This window comes from Salvia splendens, chromosome 9 (assembly GCF_004379255.2).
Source record: "Salvia splendens isolate huo1 chromosome 9, SspV2, whole genome shotgun sequence".
NCBI classification, from domain to species: Eukaryota; Viridiplantae; Streptophyta; class Magnoliopsida; order Lamiales; family Lamiaceae; genus Salvia; species Salvia splendens.
This window is the reverse complement of record NC_056040.1, coordinates 8880088-8904039: the sequence shown is the minus strand read 5'-3', so window position 1 is coordinate 8904039 and position 23952 is coordinate 8880088. Positions and strand designations below refer to the sequence as shown.

Below are 23952 nucleotides of genomic sequence, written 5' to 3'. Positions count from 1 at the left end.
TACAAACACACAACGAAATAAACAAAATTAGTTGTAAATCGAGTCAAGAAAACCCTCTTTTGACAAGAAGAATTACATCTTGACTGGTGCACTCAGATTGCCATATTGTCCCTAAAAATAAAACGATGTACTCGTAGCATGTAGAAGCACCACGCTCATATATAAACTTTGAGAGAGAGATGTTGCGCGTGCAAAAAGTAAGAACATGGTGTGTTTGATCTCTTCGAAAACTCATGTCTGTTTATAAGCTAAAGGGAACACTTGAAAACACAATAATACCGGCCGTTGCAACCTCTGAAAAGCCAAAAACCTAAGACAAGGAACAAGTCTCTAAACATTGTTATGTTGAGGAATTGGAAAGACAATCCAGCCCCTGTCTCATCAGCTTTCTTGTATAAATGTAAAACTCTCCTACAGTACTATTCAGTAAATATATATTTACAAGTGTCGGCCGATTAATTAATTAGCAAGAGGAAGAGGATAGTTTCCGTATTATTTGCTCCCACAAATAATAAATCCCCACATCATAGTATATAAAGATTATCTCATACTCCAATTTTTTTTCAGAATTAAGATATCATATATAGAATTAAGAAGTAAAAGTAACTAATAATCTTTTTGGAAAATGAGTGCTACTAATTTTATCATGATAATTTCTTTATCTAATTGAAATTTTGAAGGAGATCGATATTTATTGGGAAGAGCACGTCCATCAATTTTACAGGACACATGAATTCATGGCTGATATTGTTACATATTAATATGATGTGGTGCCTGACACCAACTGAATTTAAAGAGGCCATTAAATGAAAACAAACAATTTTATGTAGAAGTTGATGTGACATTAGGTTTGTTGGGTCGCGATACCGCCGATCTCACACACGCACGAACGAGGAAATAAAGCACGCAAACGATATAACGTGGTTCGGTGATAATCCACCTACGTCCACGGAGAAGATGACCGGAATCTTATTGACGAACTCTTTACAATTACAACGAACTCACACTCACACGCTACCGCTCACAACTGCTTGCTATCTTGAGATTTAATCTCTCTGAGTGTGTGTATATGGTGTAATTCTGCTCTCTCACTACTGAGCTCTATCGAGCTATTTATACAAGATGCAATCAAGAAATAAAATCCAACTAACTCTATTTCCCAAAGTTAGTTATAACCGCTGCTCGGCTAAAACCGAACTGCCATTCTTGGTTAGCAACCGAACTGCATTTCTCGGCTATCAACCGAACTGCCTTTCTCGGCTATCAACCGAACTGCCTTTCTCGGCTAGCTCAAAGCCGAGCTTTATTTCTTGATCTCTTCTCGGAGCTGCCGAGGCTCCACCACTCGATCACAACCGGACTCAAAGCCGAGCTTCATTTCCGAGCTCAGAAGCCGAGCTCCAGTAGTTTGCATGGACACACTTTCACAAATCTCCACCTTGTCCTTGCAAAACTCCATCAATATCTGGATTCCCTTCTCAATCCTTGTTACAAGCTTCAACACTCCACAATCTCAACCAACTTCAAACAATGTTTGAATTTCGAAGTTGGCAGAGATTTTGTCAACATGTCTGATGCATTTTCTTCGGTAGGAACTTTCACCACATTGATCTTTCCACTTTGAATCTCATCTCTGATGAAGTGTCTCCTCACATCTATATGCTTCGACCTCTCATGGAACATTTGATGTTTTGCTAAACATATAGCCGAGTTGCTGTCACAGTTAATCTTCACTGCTCCCAGCTTCATTCCTAGATCTTGTAGTATCCCTTGCAGCCATTTTCCTTCCTTTGCAGCCTCTGTTAGCGCAATATACTCAGCCTCGGTCGTAGACAATGCAACCACAGACTGTAGATTTGATTTCCAACTCACTGCTGTGCCAAATAACGTGAATATGTAGCCACTTTGGGATTTTCTGTTGTCCAAGTTGGCAGCATAATCCGAATCACAAAATCCCTCAAGAACTTCATCCTTTTCAGACCAGGCTCCACCACCAAACTTCAAACCAATCATTACAGATCCCTTTAGATACTTCAAGATCCATTTCAGCGCGGCCCAGTGCTCTCTGCCCGGGTCAGCCATGTACCTACTGGCCACGCTTATAGCATGAGCAACATCCGGCCTTGTACAAATCATCAAGTACATCACACTGCCCACTATATTCGCATAGGGTATCAGACTCATTTCCCTTCTAGCTTCATCTGTCTTTGGCTCTTGTTCTTTGCTAAGTTTGAAATGGCCTGCCAATGGAGTGGAGACTAACCTTGCATCCTTCACTTGATACTTTTCTATCACCTTCCTGATGTAATCAGCTTGAACCAACCTCAGCTCCCTTTTTCCTCTGTCTCTGATGATATCCATCCCTAGGATCCGCTTTGCCTCCCCAAGGTCTTTCATTTCAAACTTCTGCTTCAGTTCCTTCTTGACAATCTGCAGCTCATTCTTGCTAGATCCAGCCAACAGGATGTCATCTACATACAGCAATAAGTAGGCAACTATCAGATCTCCCTTTCTCTTGATATACACACAGCTATCAAAGTTTGATCTCTCAAAATCCATCAGCTCCATCTGCTCATGGAATTTCTTGTTCCACTGCCTACTACTTTGCTTGAGGCCATATAGGCTCTTTTTCAGCAAGCAAACTTTCTTCTCCTCTCCAGGTTTCTCAAAGCCTTTAGGCTGCATCATGTAGATTGTTTCCTCTAGATCTCCATGTAAAAAGGCTGTCTTCACATCGAGTTGATGCAGCTCCCAGTTAAAATGAGCAGTCATGGCCAACAAGATCCGAATGGAAGTATGTTTCACCACTGGAGAGAACACCTCTGTGTAATCAATTCCCTCCACTTGTGTGAACCCCCTAGCAACCAGCCTTGCCTTAAAACGTATGCTTTCAACCTCCCCCACCTCTACCTTCTTTTTGAACAACCATTTGCAACTGATCAGTTTCTGTATCCCTGGATCAATCACCAAAACCCAAGTTCCATTTTTCAATAGGGACTCAATTTCTTCTTCCATGGCCTTGATCCATTTCTGACTTTCCTTGCAACTCATGGCTTCTTCATAGGTCGAGGGCTCTGAAAACATGAGTACTTCTGCTACACATAGAGCAAAGAAGCTCATATCATAATCTGAAAACCTACTAGGCAAGCCTGCATTCCTCCTCGGATTCCTTCTAATTTCCTGACTTGCAGCAGCTTGCTCCATTGGTGGATCATGATCACTCGCATCCTGAGCTGGTTGAGGATTAAGTACTCCACCTTCTTCTTGATTTTCTGTAATATCAGCATCCTCATCTGTATCTGTCCCACCAGATCCTTCACCAAACTCAAAGTTCTGCATACTAGAGCTGCTGCCACCATCAGAGGCTCTTCCATTTTTCTTGAATGGCATTTCTTCTTCATTGAATATTACATCTCTGCTCACTATAACATTCTGACCTTCTCCATCCAAGTTCCACAATCTGTATCCCTTCACACCATCTTGGTATCCTAACATTGCACATTTCTTGGCTCTTGGTTCTAATTTATTCTGCCTTATATGTGCATAAGCTGCACATCCAAAAATCTTCAATGCAGAATAATCTCCCAAGCTCCCATACCATCTCTGATCTGGGGTCTCATCAGAGATTGCTGAAGAAGGACACTTATTGATGAGAGCAGCTGCAGTAGAAACGGCCTCTGCCCAAAACTTCTTTGGCATTCCAGAATAAAATAGCATACATCTCACTTTCTCTAGCAATGTCCTATTCATTCTCTCTGCCAACCCGTTTTGTTGGGGGTTTCTTGGCACTGTCCTATGTCTCCTTATTCCCTTCTCCTTACAGAAGCTATCAAATTCAGTAGACAGAAACTCCATGCCATTATCAGTCCTAAGATATTTCAGCACTGACCCTTTCTCATTCTCATATCTAGCATGCCATTCTCTAAACTTCTCAAATGCTTGGGACTTCTCTTTCAGGATATATATCCATACTTTCTTTGAATAATCATCTATGATGGAGATGAAATACTTACCTCCACCTATGGATTCAGTTGGAGATGGCCCCCAAAGGTCACTGTGGGCATACACAAAGGGTGCGGTTGAAGTGTGCTTCCCACCAGTGAATGGCAGCTTCTTCGCCTTTCCAAGAATGCAAGATTCACACTTACTCAGTTTCTCTGATGTACCTAACTTCATCACACCACGTTTGGCCAGCTGCCTGATGCCCTTTTCACCCACATGTCCCAGCCTAGCATGCCAAATATTAAGATTCTCTGACTGAGCAACATTCACTGCATCAACCACTGTCTCTCCCAGCAAGTAGTACAAGCTATTCTTTCTTTGGGCCTCCATAATGATTCTGGAACCCTTTGTTACTCTGAGAATCCCATTACTGGAATCAAACTTGTACCCCTTTGATTCTAACAATCCAAGAGAGATCAAGTTTCTCTTGATCTGTGGTATAAACCTGACCTCTGTGAGAGTCTTGACACTTCCACCCTTCATTCTGAGCTTGATCTCCCCAATGCCCTTGACATCACACGTCTGATCATTCCCCAGCATCACTGATCCTCTCCATGCTGACAATTCTTGAAACCAGGATTTGTGAGAGCATATATGGAAGGAGCAGCCCGAGTCCATAATCCAGCACTCTTCAATCTTTGCTCCTGAGTGTATATTCAAGGCCTCGTTGGCCTCCACCTCTTGAGCTAGATCAGCAGTCTCCAGGTTGCCAGCCATCTCTTGCCCTTGCTTCCTTCTCCAAGCATTGCAAGATTTCTTTAAATGGCCCGGTTTCTTGCAATAATAGCAGCTCCTGGTCTCCTTCTCTCCCTCAGCCCTCTCCTTCTTTGGTTTCTTTTTCTTGAAGCCTTTCTTGTTCTGACTTTTCTTCAGATACAAACTTTCAGCTACTGGATCATTTTTCCTTGAAGAAGTTGGATGATCAATCCTCTGTGATTCTTTCAATTTTAGGGCAGAATGAATCTCCTCATAGGTAACCTTGGACTCTCTTCCAAGTAGCACCGCATCCTTGAAATGTTCGAAACTTTTAGGAAGGGAATTCAGCAACATCAAGGCTTTGTCCTCATCCTTGATTACCTCATCGATGTTTTCAAGATCATCAATACATTTTCCGAACTCCTCAAGCTGCTCAGCAATGCTTCTTCCATCCGAGAACTTGAAGGCAAGAAGTTTCTGCTTCAAATGCAATCGATTTGCAAGGGACTTGGTCATATATAATGACTCAAGTTTTGTCCACACCCCTGCGGCTGTCTCCTCCTTGGAAACCTCTCTAAGCACCCTATCTGTCAAGTTTAAGATCAGGGTGCTATAGGCCTTGTATTGCATGTCTTGAAGCCTCCCTTTCTCCTTCTCGTCGGCCTCCGGATTCTCTTTAGGATCACTGTTTCCCTTCAAGACATCCCATAGGCCTTGCTGCATCAAGATGGCCTTCATCTTCAGCCTCCACAGCCCAAAATCGTTTCTGCCGGTGAACTTCTCCACCTCAAACCTGGCCGTGGACATTTCTCGAACAAACGGTGGGCAATCGCCAAGATCGGCTCAGACAACAGAGCTCCCGGACTTCAACTCGCCCAGAAAACCAATCAAGAAAACGTTTCAACGTTTCCCACAGACGGCGCCACTTGTTGGGTCGCGATACCGCCGATCTCACACACGCACGAACGAGGAAATAAAGCACGCAAACGATATAACGTGGTTCGGTGATAATCCACCTACGTCCACGGAGAAGATGACCGGAATCTTATTGACGAACTCTTTACAATTACAACGAACTCACACTCACACGCTACCGCTCACAACTGCTTGCTATCTTGAGATTTAATCTCTCTGAGTGTGTGTATATGGTGTAATTCTGCTCTCTCACTACTGAGCTCTATCGAGCTATTTATACAAGATGCAATCAAGAAATAAAATCCAACTAACTCTATTTCCCAAAGTTAGTTATAACCGCTGCTCGGCTAAAACCGAACTGCCATTCTTGGTTAGCAACCGAACTGCATTTCTCGGCTATCAACCGAACTGCCTTTCTCGGCTATCAACCGAACTGCCTTTCTCGGCTAGCTCAAAGCCGAGCTTTATTTCTTGATCTCTTCTCGGAGCTGCCGAGGCTCCACCACTCGATCACAACCGGACTCAAAGCCGAGCTTCATTTCCGAGCTCAGAAGCCGAGCTCCAGTAGTTTGCATGGACACACTTTCACAAGGTTAATCATTGAACTTTCATTTCATTACAATGTGGGCAATTAAAAATCGTATAGCCCTATCACAAAAGGTCAAGTTAAGATTCATGAATTAATTTGGTGCACCACTCAATTCTATTGTGTTGTCCAAGTTATCAAGAATAACACGGGAGTAGTATTTTTTTTCCAAAAAAAGTTATATACCATGTTCTAAATATATGAAGTTATGATCATTTTTTAAAGATGACATGGATTTTCATTAATTAACTTTGAATTAGTACAAATTTTACTAAAATTTTCAATCTAAATTAACTCCCTATATTCCTCCATAACAAATATGGTGGAAAATAAGTTGGGCTTTGCAATTACACTCTTCTATAACTCCACTTCAATCATGTAACTCCATTCATTTATTATATGTTCCAAGCTAGGATGCCAACTCAGTTGATGCATGAACCACCGCACACACACTAGATCAGTTTTTCAAGGACGAATATGATTCAGTTAAAAATAATTTAATGGCGTAGTTTTATATACTCCATTAAATTATAATGTTATGATAATTAATTAGATACACATCATGCTTCCATATGCCATTGATACGTTACCCATTACACCTTCCACAATTTATATATTTAAAAAAATTGTAAAGAGTGTTTTCTACAATACGTTTGAAAGACAAATCAACATCAGTTTCCCAAATATATTTGTGCTACCACATAATTTAGTGAACAGTTTCTAGGCAAATGGAACGTAGTAATACTTGTAGAATAATGTCCTATATTTTTGGGGATAAATAAGTGTGTAAAGAGTTTATGTTAGGTCACCTTCCGTTGTAAATTTATAATGAAAAATAAGAAAACTTCATCACTATTTCTTTATGTTAGGAGTATGTTGTCTAGCATAAAAAAACATGGAAAAATATTATCCAATCACACCATGATATTCCTAAAAAAATTATCCATTCTACGAAACAAGGGAAAAGAATGAAAATATTTATTTATAGTCTATCATTTTCATAAATTGACTGAAGTTTTGTGAACCCAACGAGAAGTTGTAGTCTTCAATAGCTAGGGGATAAACACAATGTCCACATCCTGGAAAGAATGATTGTTCATATAGTTTATGTATAGGTATATGATATATATTTACAAATTTTGATTGATTAGGGGAAATTATTATTTAATTAGGACAGAGTCTAAACCTAATGTGCCAGTACTGTACCTACTACACGGGAGCCTTATGCAACCACCTAAATATTTTTATCACATCACTTACACTTTTTTGAGCCTAAGTGGAATTCATTTTTCTTTCGATTTTTATCACTCAGATTTTTTCTGTTTTATCGATTTTGTTCGGATCCGCCTTTTTTCCAGAAAAAAATATTTAGACCGTCTCCAAAATACACACAATCTTATCACTAACTAATCATTAGACTTATTCAAGCGACTCAATAATTTATTAAAGTTTGAATAATACATAATTAAAATAAAAAATTATACGTATAAATAAAATAAAAAATGAAATAAGTGAGAAAAAAACACACGATAAATCACTCAAATAAGAATTATGAAACGTGATGTATGGATGTGGTGGGAAAATGTATGAATTCAAAAATAGAAATTTTGACCCTTTATAATATTTAAATCCAAGACTGAATTTGTTAAACAAATGCTGAATCAGTCAAATATTACAATCTATGAACTCAAAATGATTTTAACTTAAAATAGTATTTAGTATTACAAAAAATGTAAAGCAGCTCATTAATCTAGCAAGATGAGATGTGGCTGTGCCATATACAGTATAAAACTTCAAAACAACATAAATTAAAGATGTAGTGAGCTAGAGGTGGTGACTGACAGTTCCAAAAACTTATCCTGTTGAACTTACCTTGCCACCACATGTCCTGTTTCTTTGAAATCTCTATCATTTTGAAGTTGACATATCTACAGGGGACCAATCATCAAGTTTACAAATAAATACATATTTTATTGTGTGTGTGAAATAGATAAATTTTCAACGCTCCAATTCATTTGGAGAGAGAAAGAGAGAGAGAGCAAAGGTAGAGTTAGAATCGAAAGCAGGCAAATGGAGAAAATCAAAAATTTAGAGGTAGATGGAGAAGAGAGGAACAGATCCTCTCACGTGCATTCTAGCTAAATCTTATATGCTCTCTTATCCTAATTCCCAATATTCCTTCCCCTCTTCTCTCTCTCTCTACCAATTGCAATATATATATATATATATATATATATATATATATATATATATATATATATATACCTATATCTGATTCTTGATAAGAATCCGTATGATTTATCATCATGAGTTCCATTTCCAGGTTCTTTTTCCTCTCTTTTTAGTACTAGTACTACATTTCAATAAAGTTTTTCAGTTATCGACTATTATTAATTAATCAAAATCTGAATGCAACCATCCACTCAAATGTCTTGTTAATCGATCACGGTGTGTAACAGAGACAGAGATGTGATGGAACTAACATGGGAAAATGGGCAACTCGGGCTACACGAGCTTGAATTAAATCCAACAAAATCATGGGGCGACCATACCCTAGAATCCATAGTCAACCAAGCTACAACCACACAACAACTAAACCACCAATATTCATGGGATCAAGATGGGAAATGGAGCTCCATGCAGGCTCAGCAAACCGGGAAAAGGGTGAGATCCGAAACCAGGGGTTTTCCGGTGGAGGAGAGCGCGTGCGCCAGCGCCAGCGCTAACTTCTGCAGGGAGACGGATACGACGATGATGACGTGGAATTCGTTCGAATCTCCAAGGAGTTTGAAGACTCCTAGGATTCATCAAGATGATGATTCTCTCTATCAAGATTGCTCGGTAATTGCTTTCATTTTTGTTATCTCTATGTCGGCACGCGCTCCATCATTCACATTCATCTATGGATTAATTTCATCAATTTTAGGCTTAGGTCATAAATTAGGGTTTTGGATTTTCACATTTTCACTTTTTTTAAGACTAAATTATAACAAAACTTTTGCTTTAATTAATCTCGCTCTTTATGAAGTTGGATGCGTGATTGTTGTTGATAAGACATTCGATGAACATGAGCTAATAATATGCATACATAAAACGTTCTTAAATTTAGTTTTTAAACAAATATACTCCTAATTAATCTTCAAGATCTTGACAAGGAGATCTGATCCAAGCAATGATATGATAGTGATGACAGGAAAGAGTGTCAGAATAATACAGACATAAGCAATTAATTCCCACCAACACTCAAACTTGGCATGAATGTATATGTGCAAATAAATACAAACTCAGGAAAATATCCTCTTTATTGATTAAGAAAATATATATGAACTAGATATAATTGGCAATGATCTCAACATTCTTTTCAAACATTAATACATCTTCTCTAGAAATATCTAGCTAGAGAGAAAAAAATAAACCATCATTATTAATTTGTAAGGAGTGAAATTATATTTGTAGTGGTTAATTAATATCGGTGAAAATGTAACAGGAAAATCAAGGCGTGACAAAAGGGGAAAGCTGCCGCTCTCAATCATCGGCGAGGCGAAGCCGAGCTGCAGCCATACATAATCTCTCCGAAAGGGTAATATATAAATTAAATATTACTAGTATATATATATATATATATATATATATATATATATATATATATATTGCGTTGCATTTTGTATTAATAAATTATAATCTCTCCAACACATTCGTTAATTTCATGTGACCTATATATGTGGTTGGCTAAGATCATATTTTATGAGTTATTTTCAGGAATTTTTAATTAAAATTATCAAAGAATTTCAAGTGTCATTTGCTTCTTTCTTGATGTGCTTATATATTATATTAATAGACTTAAATGTTTGTATTATTCATTTTTTTCTTATTATAAGTAAGGAGTATTAATTATATAACATTTCTTGTTCCAGAGACGTAGAGACAGAATCAACGAGAAGATGAAGGCTCTCCAAAAGTTGGTGCCCAATGCGAGCAAGGTGCATTTTTATTGCCAAATTAATTTTATATATTTCAAGAAATGTGAATCTTGATAATGTTGATTTATATATAGACGGATAAAGCTTCGATGCTGGATGAGGTGATCGAATACTTGAAGCAACTTCAAGCACAAGTTCACATGATGAGCAATGCAAGAAACATGCCCCAAATGATGATGCCTTTAGGCATGCATCAACAACTTCAGATGTCGTTGCTAGCACGCATGGGAATGGGAATGAACATGTTTGATGTCAATAATTTGACTCGAAACATGCCTCATTCATTCCCTCCCCTCATGAACGCATCCACACCCACTCAATTTGTATCCCCACCGCCGTTCGCCATGCCTTCCATGGTTCCTCCTCCAACACCGTTGAAAGCCAACGTTGATGCAGCCGCGTCTAGTGCCCCCAATCCCATGCCTAATTTCAACGAAGCATACAACACATTTCTTGCTCAAGTAAGTATCTATGATCTCCATATATCGTAATGGTAGTAAATTTTAATTGTGATAACTAAATCACAACAAAAATTAATAAGTTCTAATTGAGAATTGATGAAACCCTAATTAAATTTTGTTATCAATTCATTTTTAACTTAATGTGACATGTACTTGCTGAATGAGATGGGCATATAGCCATATGAATTCAATGATAAGAGTAGTGTAGAACCATGTGTACATAAATTAATTTTTCCTTCAGTATTTCATTGACTCATGTGGCCTAAAGCATTTAACACTGTTGAATTTCTCCAACTAATATATGATCAATAATTCCAACCACCCATTTTCATATAATAAAATTTTGTGTTAATGTGTTGCAGCAGTTTATAAACATGGAAATCCTGAACAAAATGTACAGACAACAACAAAGCAGTCAGCAGCCATCAAAGAAACCTCCAGCTAGCTTGTCTCACCCGAACGATGCTCAAGGTGGATGAAATTTCAAATTTCTCAAATATTTTTTTCTACCTATATACTTATTTGATTGTGTAGGGTCCACCGGCTCAAAAAATCATGTTCTGTTTTTATTATATTGTTGAAGAAAAATAAATGTCTGCACATGCAAGTGTAGATTGACTAGATTTTTTTAGTACAAACAGTACTATATATATGCAAATATGTATATGTATGATGACTAGCTTGTGTTTGAATTAATTAATTTGGTAGCATTTATTTCATTGAATGTATCGTTATTTTCATCAAGCTTAGTTACATGCATCTGTGTATCAATCTTTTGGATGAGTGGATCAATTTTGCTAGCCCCTCTTGCTTTTGGCCTCTTTTATTTCTGACTAACTAGACTCCAAATTTTATTTGCTTTACTCTTTAATTGAGGCACTAACTTTTTGTAACACTGTAACACATGTAGTACATAATGTAGTGGTTTGCTTTGTCACAAGATTTATCATTAGTCCTTATTATCAATTGCAGGCAAACGATGACAGAGTGTTTTTTTTCTGTTTGTCAGTACATTGTCAGTGTACAGTTGTGCTCAAGAGGTTATGTATTGCAAATGTAGAAAAACATAAATGTGTATATAGTAATTTTATGTTTGTATCGATATAATTGTGATTTTTACTTATGCATCTGCACATATTTAGAAAATTGGGGCAAAGGCTGGAGTTGCATCATTAAAAATGGTTTCATTGGTTTAGTTTAGTTCGATGACTAATCTTGCTCGAACAAAACAAAATTTCATCATTAAAAAGGGCTAATTAGTTATACTACAAATTATGATTGAGAAACAAAGTGGTGTATAGTGAAAGGTAAAATGTAATACTACCTCTATCCCTTAAAGTTTGTCCAATTTTTCCATTTCCGTCCGTCCCTCAAAGTTTGTCTCATTTCACTTTTTACCATTTTTGGTAGTGGACTTCATATTTCACTAACTCATTCCAATATTTGAGGGACGGAGGTAGTAGTACATACTCCCTTCATCCGTGAATATGAGTCCCGTTTTGCCATTTTAGTCCGTCCGCGAATAGGAGTCCCGGTTCACTTTTACCATAGATGGTAAAATAGTCTCACCTTCCACTAACTCATTCCACTTACATTTCATTTAAAATTAATATATACAAGTGAGACCTCTATTCCACTAACTTTTTTCCACTCACTTTTCTTAACATTTCTTAAAACCCGTGCCGCCAAGAAATGAGACTCCTAATGGCGGACGGAGGGAGTATTATATATAATACGTAATTGGGTTAATTAAGTGATGCATGAAAAATAAAGATAAATAAGAGTATTATATTTATTGTGCATTAATTAGTTAGGGCATCCACAATGGGACGCCCGATGTCACGCCCGAAGCGTGTCATCGTCCATGGGAGCCATCGTCCGCCCCATTGTGGGTGCCTACCATCGTCCGCGCCCTATGCCCACGCCTGATGCATCATCCACGGTTGAAGCGCGGACGATGGCCTATCGTCCGCGCCATTGTGGGCTCGGCAGACGATAGGCCATCGTCCGCGCCATCGGGCGCCCCATTGCGGGATCGACGGACGATGCCACACGTTTTTTATTTTTTTTTCTATTTAAACCTCGTTTCTCATTCACTTGTTCATACGGACATCTCGCCTCTCTCGTTTCGCTCATCTCTCACATTTCTACGTATCTCACATACCAAAATGAACCACGACGATGACACCACTAGTTCTAGCTTCTCGGAGCTGGGTAGTTCGCACTCGGAGACCTCGGCAGCCTTAGATGCAGCCGTTGAAGAGGCCATGGCGGAATGCTTACTCGAACTGCAGCGCGAGGAGGCGGCGGCGGAGCAGATCCGCAGGCCTAATCGACGTCGGACGTCTGTCCGACGCGACCACGCGACAGCTCACCAACGTCTGGTTGAAGACTATTTTGCCGATCAACCACGGTGGGGACCGACTGTTTTCCGCCGGCGGTTTAGAATGCAACGGCAACGGCCCGACCATCGAGTTCACTGCCAACAGGCGCCGATACCACATGGGGTACTACTTGGCCGATGACATATACCCACGATGGCCTGTTTTCTGAAGACGATCAGCTGCCCAATGAGTGAGAAGAGGGTTTTATTTGCGCAAAAGCAGGAGTCGGCGCGGAAGGATGTCGAGCGGGCATTTGGTGTGCTCCGATCACAGTGGGTCGTTGTGAGAGGGCCGACTCGTCTTTGGTTCAAGGAAATCATCGCCGACGTCATGTATGCGTGCATTATCATGCACAGCATGATAGTCGAGCATGAAGGTGAGAGCATCACCGAGTGGAACGATGATGGCGGTGCATCTAGCTCGTCCAGCACGGCGACCGAGCCCCCCACTAGAGGATTGCCATCGGGCTTCGATGAGGTTCTAGCTAGACAGGCCTCAATGCGCAACCAACAAGACCATGCACAACTCATGAACAACATGATTGAAGAAGTGTGGGCCCGTAACCGCCGTCGTTGAGTTTGCGTATTTTTTTAATTCGTATTGTAATGTATTAATTTTTATATATGAAATGAAGTTTTTTCCCAATTTTTTGTTATTTAAATATTCAAATAAAATAAAATGCATATGGCGCACTGCAAGTGGGGGGTAGGAGGATAAAACTGCTGATGTGGCGCACCCTATAGGACGCCCCATTGTGGATGCCCATAGTCGCTTTCATATGGTGAAGAAGATAAGGCATCTTCTTTCAAATTAATTGTGTGAATACATATATGGTCCTATACAACTAGCCAATTTTATGACTATATGGTCACATTTTTCATCTTTCGAGGACCACTGTATGGAATTCTTACACCTTTGGCTTTAATTAACTATATTCGTTGAGGCCACCCTTTCTAGCTATATCTATATCTAATCATATACATACCAGGGTTGAGTTATCATGCTAACTAATTTACAGTAATAACTAATAACTTTCAATTCTGTCTATTAAAATTATCAACACAAAAGCATAATTATATCAATACAACACGTAAATTTAAATATCAACACAAAGACATAAGTTTATCAACACAAGAATTTTGATAAAGTTATGTCTTTATATTAATATTTTTAACATATAAAATTGATATTAGTTATTACTATAAATTAATTAATATTTAATCACCCACCATACACTATATTTCTATTTTCACATTACATACTCATGTTTCAAAATTGCAATTCTTTCTTACACCAACATAGCACGATTAATAATGATATAATAATAAAATATACGGCGAAACATATATTCAAGATTCTTGGTGACGAATAAGTTTGAATTTATTTTGTAAGTATGCTATTATGTGTGATGAAGTAGAGAAATGAAAGGTAATTTTGTTTTTTAAAAAAATGGTTTGGGTTTATACATTATATTTCCAAGGCGCCATATAATAAATTCATTATTTGTTTTAATTCTGAGAATAATTATTTATATTTCCAACCAAAAACTATGATTCTGTCAACATTTATGAGAAATGCTATATTGCATTAATTATTTCTCTTATATATAAAAATATGGCACAATAATTAAGACAAAATTGTTAAAATAAGAGAGATGATGAGAATGATAGTTAAAATAGTGTTACTGGATAGTGAGACCCACGTGTATAAGTTGTAAATAACTTGATGTATATGTGTAATAAATTAGGGTAACTTTCTATAAATGGAAATACCCATATTTTGTTGGAATAGACGAAAATGGAAACGGAGGGAGTACTATAGTTAAAAAAATATTTATAAGAATTTACCAAATCAAAATTTCTTCTTGAATTCTGGCAAATTTGAGGTTAATTACAACTTATTACAATTATCTCATATATTAGTCGAAAATCATGGTCGGTGATTTCATAATGATATGATTGAGAGTGCTGTCATTTTCTTTGCCAGAAATGCATATAGCTGTTTTCTTCTTTATTTTCTTGATATATATGTATATATAGACTCTTACTAAGTATTCATTTCAAATACATAACTAGAATGTGACACTTTCAAGAATCCAATTTCTGCACTTGAAGTCGTGGTCCAACACATAACTCATGGACCAATAAATCTTATTTTAAAAGATTTGATTCAACCAACAGATTCAAACCATTACATTTAGGATAAATTGCACTTTAAATCCCTAACTTTTAACTTTGGGTGTTAGAAAATTGTCCATTTTCTCGTTTTGTGGAGTGAAATGACACTTTCATTCCTCGTATCTCCCCTTTAAACGTTGAGTATTTATACATATCATTTCAAATATTCAAATATAATCAGCTAAAATATCAAAATTCCACCAATGTGCATTGGGTTGGAAGTTTTAGGCATTTACTATCTCAGACTTTGGTCAATCAAATCATTTATACTACACAATTAAATAATTCATCATCTTCTGAATTCATTTCTATTTTTCATCATACACATACAAGATTCATTGCTATAGATGTGATTAGAATTAAATGATGGTCGTGCAAAAGAATAAGAAACAGCAATAAACAGGCCCACACCATTAGATCTGTTCCCCAAATGAATCAGAAGTTTGAGCCACAGAGAGGAAATCTGAGAGTAAAGCCACAACCACTACATATCATTGGCCTACATTAACCATATAACTATATGCAGGTCATATATTGCATATCTGCTGCCAACAATCTTTAATAAAATTGAAATATAAACGCACCATTTCAGTCGACATGTTGCCATTCTTTGTGGATTATCAGCTAAAACTCTCCAGCAATACAAAAATGGAATTTATAGCATTAACAAGTTGGTGATCTGGCAACAACATTTCAAAGAGTAGAACTTCATTAAGAAATTAGTTTGCATACTAGTTGATTAAACAGGTCTTGGGGAATATTATTTCTCTCATTCACACTGAAACGATACATACTTACACGCCTCTTTATAGGCTCAAGAGTACAATTTAAGGTAAGATTATTCCCCTACATCTAATCTTCTATACAAGTTAAAAATTAATTAAATAAATTACTAATCTTCCTTTATTGTGATTGGAGGAAATTAGCTTATTGATTCTTCGAGATCTTTCTTTCCAACACTCCTCCTCAAGTTAAGTAATGGGATCACCAATACTTAACTTGTCCAATACACTTCGAAAGGAGTGCGAACTCACTGCTTTTGTTAAGATGTCTGCCAGTTGATCTTCTGACTTGATATATGGTAGCTCCACCACCTTTGCATCAATCGTATCCTTTATGAAGTGTTGATCTACCTCCACGTGCTTGGTTCGGTCATGTTGCACTGGATTCTCCGATATGCTAATGGCAGCCTTGTTATCACATAACAGTCGACATGGTTGGGTGGACTTGAGGTCAAGTTCGGTCATGAGTCTTCTAAGCCACAGTACTTCAGTCAATCCGCTCTTAATCCCTCGAAATTCTGCCTCGGCACTCGATAAGGCCACCACCTTTTGCTTCTTACTCCTCCATGTCACCAAGCTACCTCCTACAAAGGTAAAATACCCTGCGGTTGACTTCCTGTCATTTGGATTCCCTGCCCAATCTGCATCCGTGTAACCATGTATTTCTAAATGCCCGTGTTTCTTGAACAATACTCCATGTCTCGGTGTACCTTTCAAGTACCGCACTATTCTCAATACTGCCTCCCAGTGTTCTTCTTGGGGTGCATGCATAAATTGACTCGCGATTCCAACGACATAAGCAAGATCTGGCCTGGTGTGAGATAAATAAATGAGTTTCCCGACCAATCGTTGGTACCTCCCTCGGTCAGCAAATTTGGTTACTTCCCGAATTTGTAGTCCATGATTTTGGACCATTGGAGTGTCTTCTGGCTTGCAGTCTATCATTCCTGTTTCTGCTAGAATATCAAGCACGTATTTCCTCTGGTTGATAAAGATCGCCTGTTTTGATCTAAGCACTTCTATTCCTAAGAAGTACTTCAAGTGACCAAGATCCTTCATCTCAAAGTTGAGCCCACCAATCATTTGCTAATAAACAAATCAGCCAAATTCTTTTCAATTTCAAAGTGGTGCTCACAAATAAATGAGCCCACCAGTCATCTGCTAATCTAGGAAATTTCCTGTTTCTTTTCAATTCAAAAGTAGTGCTCACAAATGATAAGATAAAATTTTGAATCATTAATTTTTTGAAGTTAAACACATCCTTAGATCTTTGTACTCATAAAAGGCCGTTGTTGTTGTATCCTCGAGAGTGTTTGGCATTCGTTTAGAAATGTTCCCATTTTGTAAGATGTGATAGGCCTGACAAAAACTCCAAACTAATGAAGCATGGTTTATATACAACAGATAGAAGTGTAAATTAGTTGTTATCCCAACAAATAATTATAAAGTGCAACATAATATACAAAAGATGTTCTCTTCTTGTTTTGAATGCATCTGATGTTTCTCTCATTTCTACATAACATCTACTCCCTCAAACAACCTTTATCTACACTCATATGCAGAGCCTCAAAACGAGACAAACATCATCCGTGTTGATCTTCTGTGAAAATCTTGAATATGAAGTCACAGAAGCGCTTGGAGTAGTGCCTAGGATCAATAGCCGATATTGATGTTGGATCATGCTGGAAGGACTTGTACGCATGCTCAAGCTTCTTGCTGATATCGTAGTCTTGCAGTATGTCAATTATACCAAACACTAGGATCACATCGTAGCACTCCCCTGTTGCCTCTCCCACCAGCTGGCACTCACCACTGTTTCTCCTCGTTGTCAGCTCAGCTCGCGCATGCATGTTGGAACCTAATCTGATAGATGACCACCTTCAAAACATCACTGTATTCTATTAGCATCTCATGATTGGAATTTGAAGTTTAACTTGATAAACCAATGGTTACCAGTTAGCATCAAAGGGGGCTTCTCCTTCACTGCTTTTCTGTCCATTTCCTGCATGATTTTCGCGTAAGCTTTCCTATTCATTGTAAGAAAAAAACATGAAAGGGGATTTAAGTTATCTAAAATGCACCAATGGGAGTTTGATGTTTTGTCTCGGTAGTACTGAGTGGCTGTCCAGATGGTGATATCTCTCTGAAATGAATGCCAACCAAAAGACTGTAATCCATGATTTTCTCGTGTTCAAGAAAGTCACAGTCGCGGTTCAATTGCCTGCATACGACAGTTCACACTTCAAGATTTGGATGATACTACTTGCGAGAACTGGATGGAACGAGATAGATTGATTACCTGCAAAACTCCTGGAACCAAGATTTCTGCAGTCGAAAGATGAGGTTCAGGTCAAGATCCTTGAGGGTGGTTGTTGAGTCTATCTCGGATTCATGTTTGACAGCTAGGCGGCCGTGGGAGGAGCCTTTCAGGTCGAAGCGTCTATGGATTGAGTATTCAGTGCAGAACAAGTTTCCCATGATCACAAACCTTACCTGCTTGTCACATTGCATAATATTGTATTTATAAGCCTTTGTATAGCAAAAAAAAGAAGAGAATGTATATGTATCTGATATCATATGAACCTTCTTTTGTGCAGGCCCAGTCATCTTCACACAGTGAAGGCCATAAAATCTGGTCAATAACGTGTTTTCATGGAAACGAACGTGGTTATAGTAAGCCGGAAGCATTCTCTTAAGCATCTGCAATGCAAAACAGAACTAGTTAGTACAAACTGCAAAAATCTTGGAACCACTTAACAATTAAATCACATTGTCAAAATCATTCACACACATGAGATGATGGAACAAACAGCATAGTTTTGATGAAATATTTATGCACTGATTAAAGTTTTAGTAATTGGGATTTGTCCTAGATGATGAGTAGTAGAATGGAGCAATCATATCTACATGCATAAACTCACCAGTAAATAGTATGGAACTCACTTTTACTTCTGACTTTTTAACAGTTTTTATCATGTACTTGTCGTTGTTGGTCAAGTAGAAGAAGCTCCCACTTTTCCCCGGAGACGAGAGCTCGCGGAGGGCATCGCTCCCGCATATTGACATCATGTAGTTTGCTGGATCAACCTTAAATAGTTTCCTAAGAGTCCTGCAAAAAATGTAGAAATCAAGAACTATGTCACCAAAGTCCAAACGCAATGTTCATATTAGAATTAGGCCCATCATCCCGTTAAAAGGCCTTATATATTGACAGCAAGATCTTTACCAAGCCGATGTAGAACAAACGAGAAAATACCTGAAAACCAAGGGGCAGTAATCCTTCCATTTGAATTCACATGATTGGTGAGGTGGGGTGTGCTTGGTTCCTTCTGGTGGGAACTTGGTCCACACTTTGTTTCTCGAATCAAACGCTGTTGCTTTTAAGTCAAGAGACGTAGCCGGTGCAGGTTTTCCTACAGAATGTCTGAATATGATGAAAAAATGAGCCAAACAAACAAGAAATGCAGGGTATCTATCTTTCAAGGAGAAAGAAAGCATCAAAGATGAGAGATAGATAGATACCTTATCCCAAGCTGCAAGTTTAACATGAGTTCATAATTTTTATGCCCTTTTGATATAGTGTTTCCTTGCCTCATTGCAGGCCTTATGATCAGATTCTGCAACGGCTTCCCTTCACATTGCCAGCTCACCATCTTCTCCGAAGGAAAAACAAGAATCTTCTCCACAGATACAACACTACAGTCTCTCAAATACACCAAATACACATTCAAAGGGTCCCAACCAATGCTCCCTCTATTAGCACTAGATGTGTAGTAAGTCCCACTTTGCTCCTTCGCATCCTCGCTCCAAACTCCCACATAGAAGCTCCCATCAACCCAACGAAACGTCCCGTTGCCCTTAGGCAGCCCATCCTGCCAGCTCCCCTCATACAAACTCCCATTAGCCCAAACAAGAGTTCCCACACCATTCATCTTCCCCTCCCTCCAATACCCCACATACTCGTTCCCATTCTTCCACGTATATCTCCCCTTCCCCTCCATCTTCCCGTGGCACCACTGCCCTTTGTAGCAATCCCCATTGGTGAAACTCTGCATCCCACCACCATGCCTTGTGTTGGACTGCCACATGCCTCTGTAGGTGTCGTTGGATGAGCCCGTGTACGTGCCCTCTCCATCCATGTAGCCGTTCTTGAACTGGCCCTCGTAAGTGGCGCCCGAGGGCCAGCTGAACTTGCCCCTTCCCATGGTCCTGCCTCTGCACCAGCTGCCTACATACATGCAGCCATCTGCCCATAGGAACTTGCCCTGCCCGTTCGGGCAGTTTTCCGCCCACTGGCCTAGGTAGATGTCACCATTGGGGAGTGCCTTCTCAACATGGTGGAGTTTGCTTGGTTTGTGAATGTTTTCTTCTTCTTCATCATCCACATGAGCCACAGACATTGTTGTCACTTTCTTTTTTTTAATAACTTTAAAGGGACCTTTTCTTCAATTTTGCTTTTCTTAACCAATATCCATATTCTCCTGTAGCATAAATACAGAAAACAGGTTGGTATTTTTGAAAAAATAGGTAGCTTTTAGTTTGTTGTGAAAATTAATGAAAAGATTGCAAAGTATTCCTGAAATATAAGATAGAAAACACTGTTAAATTGAAGAAAATATTAGGATTATGTTTAGACTTTGTGGAAAACTCTATTAATGATTCATAATAGTGGGTGTCATAAAATAATTTACTCTGGATTTAATGACTACAAAAATATTAAAAGCACTAACAAACCAACGATACACTTGTGTTTTTGCCGAATAGTAGTGGAGTATTTATTTATTCTTCAGGGAAAACACAAATTTGATCCCATAATTTTATTTACGATCTAATGATTCTACTTTTATTGTCATTTTGTCAATTATTGAACTTAATTTAGGTTTGTAGTTCTAGTTTTGCTCACATTCTTGCCAATTCAGCTAAGTAAAAAAAATTAAAATTAACAAATTATTTTTCAAAACAATTATTGTTCAAACAAAAACATTAATTAGATGTTATTTTTGTGAGGAACCGAATCATTTTTAATTGCAATATATGTCTCTCTTCAATTTCTTTATAGTTTTTATTGAATTCAAATAAAAAATTTTCAGGCGCTCTCACTAAAAATCATAGTAAAGAAAATTGCATATATCCTGGAGTTTTTTATTTTCAATTTTTATATACGTATTTAATAATCCAATGCTTCTTCACTTATAAAATTTTAAATATCACTCGAGCTTCGCAATTTACAACCACTCAAAAGTAAAAGAAGCTAAAAAGAGTTAATTCATCAATCAAAATTTAGATGTTTACATTTGCAAGTTTCCCATTTCACAGAAAAGTAGTTATATATTTTATCCAATTTTAATCGAAGGTAATATTTTCTTTTCCACAAACACTGTGAAATAAGGTTGTACTTATCCCTCAGTATATTCTATCAACATCAAAATATACTTAGATCTAGAAGACATAATATAAAGTGCAATTATATATAGGTTATGTAAACTGCACATCAATAGTTCAATACCCTAGCAGAAGACTATAAATCATATATACATACATATATCAAATTAATTTTGAAAAATCACTTATAATCATCAATTATACTATATGCTTTACCATTCTGCAACTCTAATGTAAACACCATTATAATTCGAGCAAAGGTAAAATTTGAAGATATTCATGAACGAAATATAATGAAATTAAAACACACATGTATTAACAAAATCCTTAAATAAAGTTTCTTCAACATAAAATATTGCTCACCGATCACTGCCTCCGCCGCCACAAACCGATCATCTTAGCCTGAAGAGTCAGAGAGAGAGAGAGAGAGAGGGTTGAGATTATAGATTTGGAGATGGGGAAGATGAAGTTGGTATAGGTATTGGTATTGTACGTGTGGGTGTTTATGTGCGTGCCGACATGTTGTTGTGAGGAGACCACATATTCTGTTCGTGCCTGCATGATGTTTTCGACTTATTAAAATACTACAATATCATTAAATTACTTATTCATTGCTTTGTTTCATTCATTTCACACACACACACTATTACATTTCTGCGTGTTAACGTGTGTGACTATTTACACTAGCTACCAATTTATACAGGACCACACAAACTATAACTTCAACAACTTCCATCTGTATAATTCACATATAATAATATGTGAATAGAGTAAACGTCAATTTTGGACTTATACATATGACTAAAATATAAATTTGGTTCAAAATATTCATTTTTTGAAAATAGGCCTATAACAAATGATATCCTTATCTGAGTGGTCCTTTTTTTTACGGTTCCGTAAAAAAACTAATGGTCAACGCTAACTGCACTTCGTCGACATTTTCGTTTGTTATGGGCTTGTTTTTTTAAAAAATGAATGTTTTGGACCAAAGTCGTATTTTGGTCATATGTTTAGAACCAAAATTGACCTTTACTCTAATATATATACTCCTATTAAATTAAACAGTGAACTTAAACAAAACTTGGTTAAATAAAATTCTTACTCGTGTGATTTACAATTACAACTAGATAGTATACCAGAAACATGTGATGTGATGTGATGTGATGTGATGATATAAGTTCACATGCATTTTCATATGAAGTATATATGGTTTGGTCTAATATTAAGAGACATCTAAAAGTGCAATGTTTATATCTTTGGATACCCACATTTTCTCCTCCAATAAATGTCCTTCGATTCATATTGCACATTACCCAGCTTGCTATAAGAAAGACCATTACTAAAATTTTACTCATTCATTATTTCAGTATAGAAATTTGTGTTACATGACGATCTCATGGATCAAGATTCAAATATTATTACTGCTATGGCCTATGGTAACGTTTGTTCAGATCCAAATATCAACATTTCAAAGACACAAAGACTCTCCTTTATTTTTTACACGTTTTTATTATAATTGAATCCGTACTTCATAAACTATAAACTAAATTAAATAAGAAACTAGAGATGAAATCAATTTGAGATCTTAAACTTAGTAGTATTACTAAAATTCCTAACCAAAATTTACGTCAATTTAAAGGAATAATAAATGAAGAACGGTAAAAATAACACTGCATTTTAAAGCCTTCTAGCTCTTACTGACAAAGTTTTTTAACTCTCATAAATGACATGAAATATAGATACTTGGATATTGAATTCGCACCTATTAATTTCGAGTGCTTTTAATTATTATTAGTGTTGAGGTATAATATATGTCATAGTTTAGTATACCTAATCTCACTTTTCATTTTAGCAAAGAGTTTCATGTAAAAAATTGATTGCAATACGAGTTCCTGACTTTTGGAAGACAATTTTTCTGTAATTTCAGGTTTTGACGCTCAGATTTTGCATAAAAATTTGTAATACTACAAAACACTGATAATTGGACAATTTTATAAGAGCTGAATAATTTTTTGAAAATCTTGTACTGTGCCCATCTCGATAAGATTGTAAGCTTTGATACATCATTCAACCACATGATTGTGGCAACACACCATTTTCCTGCTACTGCATTCAATGTCAACCTAATTATAAGTAACATATAGAGAGAGCATAATGATGTTCTACAAAATACTCCATATCTTAGTTTGTCGTTATGGCCCCCCTTTTAGGATAACATTTGCTTGATCTTATATAAAGGTATGATTCGTGAGTTCAGTAAATCTGATTGTTTTATACAAAGAATATTGTGATTGGTTTATATGTGACTCTGTACAAGCGAATTATCAATCTAATAGAACATACAAGCCCAAAATAATCTGTAATGATGGCCCTTTTGTCTTTAAAATTTCCCCGCAATTTAAAATATAGTAACTCCCACAATATTTGTGATAGATAAATCCAAAATTTGAAAACTATATGCCGCTGGAATTATTATTATCACTATAACTACAGACTACAGTCATTCAAAAATATGATTGTAATGAAGAATAAGGCAATCAAAAGAGTATACCCACAGAAATATTACAAACATACAAGTAGTTTTGGA

General features: G+C 37.3%; 2 protein-coding genes across 4 annotated transcripts; one reads left to right on the top strand and one right to left on the bottom strand.

Annotated features, from left to right (window-relative positions):
- The first annotated feature begins 8203 nt into the window (after positions 1–8203).
- On the top strand, positions 8204–11384 carry LOC121747109 (transcription factor PIF7-like). Of its 3 annotated transcripts, none has more exons than XM_042141098.1 (6): positions 8204–8293; positions 8659–9040; positions 9687–9779; positions 10114–10179; positions 10254–10640; positions 11003–11384. In XM_042141098.1, exons 2-6 carry the CDS (start codon positions 8672–8674, stop codon positions 11117–11119), a joined length of 1032 nt encoding a protein of 343 aa, XP_041997032.1. In that variant the 5' UTR covers positions 8204–8293; positions 8659–8671; the 3' UTR covers positions 11120–11384. The 3 variants fall into 3 exon arrangements, with proteins under 3 accessions (XP_041997032.1, XP_041997031.1, XP_041997030.1); XM_042141097.1 differs by having other exon boundaries at positions 8210–8522; positions 11006–11384; XM_042141096.1 differs by having other exon boundaries at positions 8210–8522.
- Positions 11385–17360: 5976 nt separating this feature from the next.
- On the bottom strand, positions 17361–21896 carry LOC121746441 (phosphatidylinositol 4-phosphate 5-kinase 6-like). Its single transcript, XM_042140272.1, has 9 exons — positions 21729–21896; positions 19506–20464; positions 19240–19407; positions 18927–19092; positions 18567–18683; positions 18283–18476; positions 18065–18204; positions 17937–17985; positions 17361–17861 (listed from the first exon to the last, which is right to left on the bottom strand). The coding sequence occupies exons 2-9, from the start codon at positions 20381–20383 to the stop codon at positions 17567–17569; spliced, it is 2007 nt and encodes a 668-aa protein (XP_041996206.1). The 5' UTR covers positions 20384–20464; positions 21729–21896; the 3' UTR covers positions 17361–17566.
- Between the last annotated feature and the right edge of the window lie 2056 nt (positions 21897–23952).